This window comes from Cottoperca gobio, chromosome 6, assembly GCF_900634415.1.
Source record: "Cottoperca gobio chromosome 6, fCotGob3.1, whole genome shotgun sequence".
Taxonomy (NCBI): domain Eukaryota; kingdom Metazoa; phylum Chordata; class Actinopteri; order Perciformes; family Bovichtidae; genus Cottoperca; species Cottoperca gobio.
The window spans coordinates 10,503,933-10,515,951 of record NC_041360.1 but is presented as its reverse complement, the minus strand read 5'-3'; the positions used below and the strand labels follow the sequence as shown (position 1 = coordinate 10,515,951).

Genomic DNA, 12,019 nt, shown 5'->3' with positions numbered 1-12,019 from the left:
TGGAAGACACTGTCACAACGTTTGAGACAAACCTTTATATAACTTATGGCTACACTATTCTGACTAACAAGGGCTTTACTGTTCTTGATTAAAGTGCACATTATGAAACGGGGTTAGCTTTTTAAACCGTAGAGTGCTGAACTGCATTTAAGCTGTGATTCATTATTTTGCACTGACGCCATGTTTCACTTGCTAATCTACTTTGATGTAAATTAATTTAATTGGATTACTGTAGGTCATTCATTTCCTTTTGACGTTAGCCTTAAAAGAAATACCAGAATAAAGGCTTAATATTATGAAGTCGAAATTCAAGTGACTGTACTGAGTCAAAGATGCCATTTGTTTTTACTTACACGAGGCAGCTCTTGTATGAAGTGTATGCCAAACCATAAGTGCTATTTTGCTCCTTTTTTAGGACCCACTGGTTACGTTTTTGCAGTTTGCCCCCAAGCCCTGAAGGTTTCAAGGTGAAACATAGTGTAACTTTGAATTATCTTTGCCCTCTCTCTTATCTGTTCTTCTTGACCAGTTATTAGTGAAGGTGTTCTCTGGCAGGAAGCCAATGCTGTACAGTTTCCAGAACTCCCTGCCGCGGCTACCTGTTCCCACCATCAAGGACACCTGCACAAGGGTAATTTCCACATGGCATGTTACTTCCTGTCAGGTGCTTTGTGCACCTTCCTCATTGTAAATAAGGGTCCTAACTAATGGACGGAAACCAAAGATTTAATTTTTAATGAAATTAGAGAAGGAGACTGAATCCTTATCTATGTCTGTCATTCAACATAATAGAGGGGTCTCTTTGTGCTCTGAAGCAAGTACTTACAGAAAAAATGCTACTCAAATGAAAGATTGCCCTCAGTCACATCTATGTAAATTTCAGTGAGACTCTTTTGCCTAAGGGAGAGCCATTAAACAAACTTGCCTGCCTGCCTCCCATCTGTCAGGCAGAAATAAGAGATGAGCAGTTTTTCTGGCCCGTCTGCTTTCTCCTTGTTTAAAACTGATGACCCTTTGCTTCACTCTTTGTGACTCTGCATTTCTCTGTGGTGATAGTACCTGGAGTCAGTGCGCCCACTGATGGAGGATGAGCAGTATGAACGGATGGATGGCTTGGCTAAAGACTTTGAGAAGAACCTGGGACCCAGACTGCAGTGGTACCTCAAACTCAAGTCCTGGTGGGCCTCCAACTATGTGAGTTAGAAAGAATTCTCTTCTCCGCTCTTTTGTCACAGTTAGTCTGAATTGGCTTTAAACTATCGACGAATAAGCAGCGTGTCTAATGATGTCTCCTCTTTTCCTCTCTCCCCTCCCTCTCTGTGTGTTGCACAGGTCAGTGACTGGTGGGAAGAGTATATTTACCTTAGAGGCCGTGGGCCCATCATGGTCAACAGCAACTATTATGCAATGGTAAGACATCGCTACATGAGTATCTGTTAGCAAGCAATGGCTCAGCCTTTTGTTTAAAGATGGAGCAATAATCACCTCCATGTAGGTTGTGATTCATTCTCTGAACGTGTGTGTTTGGTGTTTCTTTCCATTTAATTCCAAAAGCTTTCAATACTTATGTATGTGTTCAACTATTGTGTGAGTGTGAGCATTTTGCAACTCATAGCTGTGAAAAGTGCAGAGGTATAAAGTGCAACAACTGAGATTAGTTTGCTGTGCGACATTGTTACATATAGTAACATGAGCTCTTGAGCAGCTTTATGACAAATGACAGCTCTCCCAAACACATCTTAGACTCTTATTGTAAATTATTGCCAAACATACTGAAAAAGAATTGTAGCTTTAACATGTTCTTGGTCTGAATAGATGGGTTGATTGAACCTAAATCGTACAGTTCTAGCTTTTCTTTTCTAAAATTGTACCTTCTCAACTTTGATTTGACTGAATATGTCTTGCATTTATTTAGTGAGATTAGATCGATTTTTCAGCTATTTTTAGGCATACTACTTGTTTTATTTTGCGTGTGATAGCTGTACACAGTTGGGTAGCAAATGTGTTTCTATGTCCACACTTAAACTCTGTGCGTCTGTGTCTCAGGGGAACTCATTACAGCTGCAGGCTTACAGTCTTGGGATGTTCAGCATCTTAGCTGGCAAAGCCACAATAACAATCACAATCACTGTCTTTAATTTTACTAGTGGGCAGGCTGAGTGCTCTAAAGATGTGTTATTGGAACCAGTAAACTCAGGATAACTATCCAGCACTGAGGGTCTATAACAGGGACTCAAACACACAGCTCCCTCTGTGGTCCTGCCTGAATGAATAGACTGGACGGGCACGAGTCACTGCTCCTAGAGACGCAGAACTGTGGATCTGTTTAGTCTGTGTGCAGTTATTAAATAGGAACATAAATGGGACATTACTTTGCCAGCACCATCGAAATGTCTACACAAAAATGGATCTCTACTACTTCCAAAGGAGGTAGACTGGGTATGGGGTCAGAAATAGCAGGTCATGATGGCTACTGTATGTCTGCATACAGTCCTTGACTGAAATAACGTGAACGAGTCTATGCATGGATTACACAGTGACGTAATTGTGAGTGATTGATTAATTCATTACTATTAATCTCCTTTTCCCCAGGATTTCCTGTATGTGTTCCCCACCTCCGTTCAGGCTGCAAGGGCAGGTAACGCCATCCATGCTATCATGCTCTACAGGAGGAAGCTGGACAGAGCCCAGATCAAACCTGTGAGTATAGAGCTCCTGTGTTTCCTCCCTGTTTCACTCCTTAAATGATTTTGTAGAACTCTGGTTAATCCACAGACATTGTGCAAGCTGTGATATAGAAATAGCACACATTTGACCGTGTCAATCCCATGCAAATGTTTAACTATCATTTATTGATTAATGGCCGCTATCTCATTGTGCCTTTTTGTAAAGTTTACAATGAGAGCCGCTTATCTCTCACATTCCTTTCTTGTGTACTCTTAGAAGTCTGTTTATGTCACCAATGATTATGTAAATACTGTCTAACGCTGACTTTGGAATGAGCCATACACTGTGCTTTTTGCTTGTTTGGATGCAATTAGAGCTTTTAATTACCAGCAAAGCAAAATCCCAAGCATCTTCTTAAGGCTTAGTAAATAAGTCTTGATGGATGCCGGGCGATTTTACTGACACACATACTGGTGTCGTCTTCTCCCGCTCCTCCGTCAGTCCTTTTCCTTTACCAACCTGCATGACGCTTGAGTGCAAATTCTTTTTTTTATGTTTGCACAATCCTGACACACATTCTGCAACATAAATACACACTGATCTCTTGCAAAGAACACTTGTATGCATTTATGCAAACACCAATGCATGAGCTTGCTGTGTTACACACTCACATTCAGTTGTCTCTGTTTTACTGTTTTGTCCCTTCGCTGTGTCGGACGCTGCGTTAGATATACTTGCTGGCAAACAAGATTCCTCTGTGTTCGGCTCAGTGGGAGTGGATGTTTAACACCACCCGCGTCCCCGGTGTGGAGACAGGTAAGATGAGGGCACTCCTCCGCCGTGCCCTCTGAACCCTTACCCCGTGACCTTAGCTCTTGCCGTGGCAACAGCCATTGGAAACCCTGACTGCTAGACTCCTTTTCAACAGCACGGCTCTGAAACAATCCTACTTCTCATTTTGTTGGTTTTATTTTAGCCTATTTGGGAGATATGCTTATTCAAATTTGTTAAATGCAAATATTTAAAAACCATCTACATTTTAGAACAAATTACCGGAAATATCAGGGCTCTGCTGGTGGCATTGAGATGGCAGACCACTGGTTTCTGGACCCTGCTCATGTCTCTTTCCCTGACAGTCCTCTCAGGTCCCTTTTCCTCTTTCAGGCTGCTTATCAAACCAATCCTCATCTCTCCCTCTCCACTCCATCCATGGTCCTGTCCCTGTAGGTGTTTGTCTGCTGCCGCTCTCTGGGGATTTTAGTGAATTAGTCTGTCATCTCTGTGTGTTTGACTCTCCCCTTTTGCTTTTCAGCTCATGCTCCTACACACTATTCCCATGTGCTCAGCCCAATACGAGCATATGTTCAACAGCAGTCGTGTCCCAGGTGTAGACACAGGTAGAGTCCTTAGCAGTACCGCCTCCTCCACACTACTCCTACTGTACTCCTCCTTGGGACATTTGTCCATGTGTTTGAATTAGAAATAATCTGACCACCATGAATAATGATGCATGTGTGAAGGTCTATGCACAATGAAGGACTAATTTGCATGTGACTAAAGTTTGAGAAGGCAAAACGATGATAGTGATAATACACAAAAGTATTTATTGGTATTATTTCACATATAGTTCAGTATGTGTACATTTTTTTAAAGCAACCTAAATGGTTAACGTTGTTGAAACTTGGAATTAAGTGTTGTTCATTCGTAGAACTAAAATGATATGTAACATGCATGGTCAGTGTGAAAAGGACACAGAAAGGGGGAAGTTACTGATCCTGATGTGTAGGTAAATTTGCTCTCAGTATTCACATTGAGTAGAGGCCAAGCATTACCTGGGTGTGAGATGGTTGTTGTTCTTGGGGTTGGTCCTAGAGTATGTATCCCTCTCCTTTGTCTTGCCTGTTACAAGGACAATGCTTGTTTGAACACCATGAGTGTCACCAAAACATTATCATAACTTTGTATAAAAGATGCAAGAGATGTTTCTCCTGGCTGTGAACTATGCTGTTCAAACAAACTTTGCCTCAATTCATTGTATTCCAAACCCCCACCCTGTTCCCAAATGACCTTCCCTTTTCATCTCACTTCCCGCACTTCTCATTTCAAGCTGCTTTAGTTTTAGTAGTCCCTCCCATCATGTAGTATCATTTTGAATTCAGTTTATTTTTGCCTTTCAAAATTCATATAAGAAGGGTGTTCACAAAAATAAAAGAATCAGCCCTCAAAGTATTTTGCTCTTCACAGAAATCTGGATGTTGTGGATATCACATCATTTCACCACTGGGAGCAAGATCCGGTTACTAACAACTCTATTGTTTCCAGAAATGAAATGCTGTGACATCCACACTCCAACGAGCTGCGGCCTTCATTTTGAGATTTTAATCGTATACAATTTTCATTTGAAGTTGCTCCGAGATGCATGTACAAACACCACCCCCAACACTCGGATTGTCGTTTTCCTCCTTTTCTCTCTCGACTTACCATTGGTCCCTCTCTCCCAGACACGCTTCAGCACATGAACGACAGCAAACACATAGCTGTGTACTATAAGGGCCGTTTCTTCAAGGTATGGATGTTTTATGATGGGCGGCTGCTGTTGCCACGGGAGATAGAGCAGCAGATGGAAAGGATTTTGGCCGACAAGTCGGAGCCTTTTCCGGGAGAGGAGAAACTCGCCGCACTGACTGCAGGGGACAGGTGGGTGGCATTACAGAGCGAGCTGCAGCCAGTATGGATGAAGCCACACAATTTACACTATGTATTGTAGCGCAACAGGAAGTAAAGAAATATAGTTCGTAGATAGACTTTTATTGCAATGATAAGTTCCAAGGTTAAAGTAAGTGGGGTGATAATTTGGATCCTGCCGTTATATTGTGTTAGTATACTGAATACATATAGACATATCATAGATGAAGACTACTGGTCAGTTCTAAGGAGTTTGCGATTTTGGAATCAACATTTGAGAAATTAAAAATTGAACAATATCGTCTGATATTCAGATTTTAACATATCACAAAGTATCAATTCAATTTGATACTGAAGAATTGTACCCATGATGTGTACTGAGCGGGACATTTTGTTTAAAATACACACCGTGGACAAGCTGTGATGGCAACACTGTTTCTAAATGACCTCCAAGCTTTGTTTTATCTGTACTGTCTCTTTTTTAGCTGACAAATTTGCTGACGTCTTTAATACGCTCAAATCTGCCACTAATGTTGTCCCGCGCCACGTATTGTTTGGGTGCTAGTGCCGGCTGTAAGAGTAGTATTTGAAGGTAGGAAAGTGTGCACCACAAAAACGCAAGAAAAGTACAGCACGTACCATCCACACATGAGCAGAAACGTGTATGCACTAGTTACATGGACCGTAGGAATGACTCCTGTAAGACATTTCTTAACATCTACTTGGGCGCAAAAAAAATCTGTTCTTTGACATTCTGCAGGACCCCATGGGCCAATGCTCGTGAAACCTTCTTCAGCCGCGGTAAGAACAAGCAATCTCTGGACACCATTGAGAAGGCAGCCTTCTTTGTAACCCTCGATGACACCGAGCAGCGCTACGATGAAGACAACCCTGTCAAGTCTCTGGACAGCTATGCCAAGTCCCTGCTCCACGGAAAGTGCTACGACAGGTGGGACCTGTTTTAAACTTGGTGTATTTTGTTTCAGATTATTAAGAGTTTTTTTGGGCTAAGTTCATATATAAATAAACTGAAAGTGTTAATTATCTTTCTGTCATATAGGTGGTTTGATAAATCCTTTAACCTGATCGTTTTCAAGAACGGCACCATGGGACTCAACGCAGAGCATTCCTGGGCAGATGCTCCAATCATTGGCCACCTCTGGGAGGTGAATTAAATTCTCATGTTTGTCCCAAAGAATGAATTAAGAGATGAATAATTTTAGTTTATGTTTTGGTACTATCGGGGGAAAAAACACATTTTCCTTTTTTAATTTAAAACAACAAGGAATATATTTTACTAACTCAACAATCTGAACTTGTTGGCATTGATGGTTGTCCATCAAAGCTTTTCAGAAATGTGAAATAAATGTTATGCGTGTCTTCCATTTAACGGAGTTAGTCATGTTAAAACTTGACTCTGCATTGCAGCACGTTCTTTCCATGGACCCTTTTAAATTGGGATATACTGAGGAGGGTCACTGCTGTGGGGAGCCCCACCCCAATCTGCCAGGTCCACAGAGACTGTCGTGGGACATCCCTGCTGAGGTAAGGGTCGTGTAATGCTCCAAAATAACTAGTTCTAGGCCACACTCGACAGTGGGGAGAAAGGCTGGCTATCATAAAGAGGATGGAACACCTCCATACGATACACGAAAATCGTTAAATAATGGGGATAAATGTGCACACTTTCAGATAATCTCTCCTGGAAGACATTCACAGTGTTGCACTCGTTTGTACACATCAAAAGTGTCAGAAATGGTAAATCATGAGATCCTGAGATTTGATAGTCGTAGGCCTTGGGTTCCCTCTGCTGGCAGCTTGAACTATGTGCACCACCAGTGTCTGTAGAGAGAGAGCTGTTGGGTATTGTTCATTTTAAATTTAAAATATGACAGAAGTACTAATGCCACTAATATAAATGTCATTAATCGGGGCTTTCTCAATTGTTTAGTTTTATGAGTATGTCGTCAGTACACATGCTGCATCTGCTAAGTCTAACATCTGACTCTTACATCCTCTAGTGCCAGGAGGTCGTCGAGAGCTCTCTGACTTTAGCCAGGACTCTGGCTGACAACGTGGACTCGCACATTTTCCCCTTCAATGACTTTGGCAAGGGTCTGATTAAGAAGTGCCGCGTCAGTCCTGATGCCTTCATCCAGATCGCCCTACAGCTGGCCCATTTTAGGGTAAGTACTCATTTAACATTTAATGATTTAATAACCGTTGTAAGCATCTAGCATTCAGTGGCCTTTGCATGTTTGGCTTATGATTAGAATAACTGACACAGTCCAGTGAAATTCCTCTTAAATTCCAGCAGAGGGCAGTCTCAACTTGCCAGCCAACATGTCGTTGAAGACCGTCCAACATTGCCATTGAATGATTTAATAAAGAATGTGTTCAACTTCAGTTTGACGCTGTATTTTACTGTCTGTTTTGCCGTTTATTCCATAATGTATAACACAGAGGAAGCACAATTGAAGGGGGAAATAATCTAACGTCTTTGTAAAGTTTACACTTGTTGCTAATTGCCATTTAGCTTCAAATAATTGCCTTGGACAGTGACCTTGGGAATGGCAGTTTGTGTGGTGTTTCCTGATGTTTCTGTTATTTATAACATAAGTGTAAATGTAAGACTTAAAAAAGTCTCTTACTGTTTCAAAATCTACTGTTGACTCATTAACAATTTGTAAAACAACTTCCTGTGTTGTGTCTTCGTAATGCTGATCCATGCTTTCTCTCAACAGGATAAAAAGAAGTTCTGTCTGACATACGAAGCCTCCATGACGCGTTTGTTCCGTGAGGGCCGAACAGAAACTGTGCGCTCCTGCACCATGGAGACTTGTGCCTTTGTTCGTGCCATGATCAGAGATGAGACAGTAAGGCTAAACCGTAGCAACACACCACACCTGGGATTACAGTGCTACTCTGTCACTGATTGATCATCCAGTATGCAATCATGCTCTTTAACAGATTGACATGGAACTCTTTCCTGCCCATTTTCAGAGAGAAGAGTGTCTCAATTTGCTTAAACTGGCAGCAGAGAAGCATCAAAACATGTACCGCCTGGCAATGACCGGGGGGGGAATCGACCGCCACCTTTTCTGTCTCTACGTGGTTTCCAAATACCTGGGAGAGGAGTCGGCCTTCCTCAAGGAGGTACGAGATGTTGCTGCATGTCGTTGTGAGATCGTATCCATGTGAATCACTACTTGTATTCTTATTGATTTACAACAATGCAAACAAAGTGGCTATGGTCCAGAGTGCATCTGCTCACTTCTTCATACAATGATTGAATTCTGTGAGTGGTCACCTGTTGAACTTTTGACACTTTTGCACTTAAAATGACGGTTTCCAAGATTTGGGTTTCGGCCCTGCTGTAGGCCGAAGGGGCCTTTTTTAAAACGTATCAAGCCGAGTTTCTCAGATTTTGACTCATTAAGTTTATAGCCTTCTACTTACTTTTCTATGATAACAAGTAGATAACGTTAACACAAGTGCATGTCGTGTCATTTAACTTAAAAGAATGAAAGAAGCCCATTTCTCCACCTTCCTTCAGGGTCTACATCAGGCTAGAAACGCATGTTGGGTTAAGAATTAATTAAATCGATGTTGTCTGAATGTTCAGGTCCTTTCTGAGCCGTGGAGACTGTCCACCAGTCAGACGCCTCTGCAGCAGCTCGAGCTGTTTGATCTGGTCAGACACCCTGAGTACGTGTCCTCTGGAGGTGGATTTGGCCCAGTAAGTAATCCCATCGGGTTTTGACTGTAATCTCCAAAGAAAGAAGTCGTGCAGTCTTTTTGCAATTGTGTACGCAGTTTTTGTCCTGTTTCTGTATGGATGGATACATCTTAGTTCCATCTAGGTTTTTTTATGTACATGTTTAATTACGTCAGAAGTTCCCAACATTGAGAGAAAACACTGAGTTTTTGAGATAACACTTCACATTTATCTTTCTTTCCTCGTGTGTCCTAAAGGTGGCTGATGATGGTTACGGTGTCTCCTACATCATTGTTGGAGAGAACCTCATCAACTTCCACATCTCCAGCAAACACTCGAGCCCAGAAACTGTAAGTTCACTAGTTTTCCCATTTTTACAGACCATTTCTATTCTTCTATGTTCATTACTTGATTAATTAAAGACACTTCTTACAATCGTCTTTGCTTCTTTTTTTTGCTTCATTACAGGACTCCCACCGTTTTGGCAACAACATCAGACAGTCCATGCTTGACATACTGGATCTCTTCCAGCTCGACAAGAAAACCCAGTGATTGTCCTCTCCATGGGTGGAAGTAACATTGTTTTAAGCAAGAAATGTATTCTTCATGAAGCTTGTACATAATAAAATATTGGATTTTGGGTTATTTTTAAGTTAATTGATGTTACAGAAATGGGAATGATTGAGAGGTATTTGTTAATGTGTTTGTAAGGCGTTCATGTATGTATAGGAAAGTTGCGATTCTGGTGTTGTTGGGTACAGGTAATGCACAGATCAAAGTTTTTATTCACAGGACTGTTCGCACGGGTGCCTTAGAGACCCGCTAATGTAAAAAGGGCAGAAAAGGAGCGGGAAATTAGAGCTCTAGAGAAATTTTAGGGAAAAGATTGTTCAGTTGCATCATCTAATATTTGAATCATATTTTAAGTTGAGAGATGGTGCAATATTTCTTTTGTCCCAATTTTGAAAATCTTATGAAGTATATTGTAGTTTTTGTTTGGGTCTTTTTTTCCAACCCAGCACCTGAGTCATGTGTAACGGGCCAAAGCAGCAAATGTGATGTTAAATATCATCAACACATTTCATGTTGCATGCTGTCCATTCATTTAATAAGCCTCACTTTGAATTAGCTAGGCTGAACAATTGTAACCAGTAATCTTATACCTTACGGAGGCCGGAAAGAGTTGATCTATAGTTACACGAATTACAACTATTTAGCGTTGATGTGGAAAGTGACTTTCTAATCATCAGATCAACTTTGCCTTTCTGACTCCAAGTACACAGCCAGTGTGTTTGTCCTTTTCAGCTGCTGTGTTCATGTGTAGCGTGAAGGCAGATCATTCGTGTGTGTGTGCGTGTTTGTCGTTTTCATACTCAGGTTTTTCTTACTTGGCCTAGTATTCTAGGGTGCCGGCTACAGCATTGGAAGATTAGCGCTTATGTTGCGGTGCACATATGCGACTGTATAAGACATTTGAGATGCAGTACAATGCCATGTCGCCCAGACGAGCTGGTGGGTAGTCTAACATGAAGTTTGCTGTGGAAGTGAGGGATTGGCGGGACACGCTGTGTGTCTGGGGCAACTGACGGACACAGTGCGTGGCCAACATAGACTTTCTTTTCTTGTTGATTGTGTTAAAGAGTGGGTTAAATGTACTTTTCACTCTGTTGTGCACTCCATCCTTTTTAGTTTGAACTAACCAATTCGTTGGTAGCCTTTCTGTCCGATCAAGATGAATTGTAAACCGTTATGAGCAAACAAGTTGTCAGTTACAGCATAGTGGTATTTCAACTGTCAATATGAGGTGCAGAATGGCTTAATAGGTTGTGATGTGTCTCTAGTGCAGTAGGAACGCATTGTTTTTCTCAGTAATGCTTAGGGAAGTGCAGCTATAGGGGGGCTGTCGCGTAGGAATGCATTTCTGTTATGTATATGTTGTCACTTCATCACATTATTTATTTTTTCCCCTTGTTTTAACTTCTTTATTCATAAAATAAACATGCATATTTAGCAGCTGAATGTGGCAAATGATGAGCACTAAGTTAAAGCTTTGCTAATTTAAGACGTGAAACAGACAAAATGCTTCCTTTTCTTTTGACATTGACAGTTGTGTTCTCACAGACTTTGCCAGTATGTTGTAGTCGTGTGACCTTTTATCTCAGTAGACCTCATGTTTACACTGCTGCATGGTTTTTAAGATGAAGCTGTATATGTTTGCCTTTTATTAAAAATATGGTGTAAAAATACAAGCAGCTGATATACCAAAATGAGTTTTAACAATAAAGTGAATGTCAGACAGCTGTAACACCAGTATGTTATCTCTTACTTACAATCTGTTCTTTACGGAAGCCCTGAGGCAAGTAAACTAATTCTGCTCATCCGTTGTCTCAGTCTGATCGTACTCCTTTTGTTTCCTGTTTTTATGAACAGGTGGAAAAAGGTTTTGCAAGGTGATTTATTAATTTCTTTCAGGATCATTTTTCTTTATTTTTTACCTTTTCTTAAGTCATAAACACAGAAGAGAAACTGTTTAGATCACTTGCCTCTCAGGGCTTCTGTAGTCCTTGTTATCTGTTAAAATCATTTCATAACTCGGGGGAAGACGAGCACTGCATGTGCCTCCATCAAAGTAACTATTTTACCTTAAACTAACATCTTAAAAATCATGTTTGATGCTACACTGACCTGTAATCGGGAGAATGGTGCCTCCGTTAATCCCACTCTGTGCCCTGAACGCCTGATCTTGCCCAATGTAACAATGGTGAGTGGGTCGTACAATCACCCGGGAGGCTTTACGGCACTACGTTGATTTTGGTGAAACTGGATCAGAATTTATGGAGACGATGTTTTCTGGTTTTGCTGCGACGGCATTGTAACATTATAAGTGAATGGCTCCAAAACTGTAGTGCCGCTAAATTGCAAAAAATACAGAATCTTACATGATGTTGC

At 41.2% G+C, this 12,019-nt stretch overlaps 1 protein-coding gene across 4 annotated transcripts in view; it reads left to right on the top strand.

Annotated features, from left to right (window-relative positions):
• Positions 1-10,155, top strand: part of cpt1ab (carnitine palmitoyltransferase 1Ab (liver)) — a 20,169-nt gene extending 10,014 nt beyond the window's left edge. For 2 of the 4 annotated variants that reach the window (XM_029433477.1, XM_029433478.1), the window contains exons 5-19: positions 530-631; positions 1,057-1,194; positions 1,333-1,410; positions 2,593-2,700; positions 3,396-3,483; positions 5,169-5,364; positions 6,113-6,301; positions 6,413-6,518; positions 6,781-6,897; positions 7,374-7,538; positions 8,097-8,228; positions 8,356-8,508; positions 8,978-9,091; positions 9,328-9,420; positions 9,539-10,155. In XM_029433477.1, coding sequence (XP_029289337.1) covers positions 530-631; positions 1,057-1,194; positions 1,333-1,410; positions 2,593-2,700; positions 3,396-3,483; positions 5,169-5,364; positions 6,113-6,301; positions 6,413-6,518; positions 6,781-6,897; positions 7,374-7,538; positions 8,097-8,228; positions 8,356-8,508; positions 8,978-9,091; positions 9,328-9,420; positions 9,539-9,622 — 1,863 coding nt within the window. In that variant the 3' untranslated portion in view covers positions 9,623-10,155. Of the gene's footprint in view, positions 1-529; positions 632-1,056; positions 1,195-1,332; positions 1,411-2,592; positions 2,701-3,395; positions 3,484-3,979; positions 4,065-5,168; positions 5,365-6,112; positions 6,302-6,412; positions 6,519-6,780; positions 6,898-7,373; positions 7,539-8,096; positions 8,229-8,355; positions 8,509-8,977; positions 9,092-9,327; positions 9,421-9,538 lie in introns of all 4 variants that reach the window. The other 2 variants (XM_029433480.1, XM_029433479.1) reach the window with 2 other exon arrangements.
• The last annotated feature ends 1,864 nt before the right edge of the window (positions 10,156-12,019 follow it).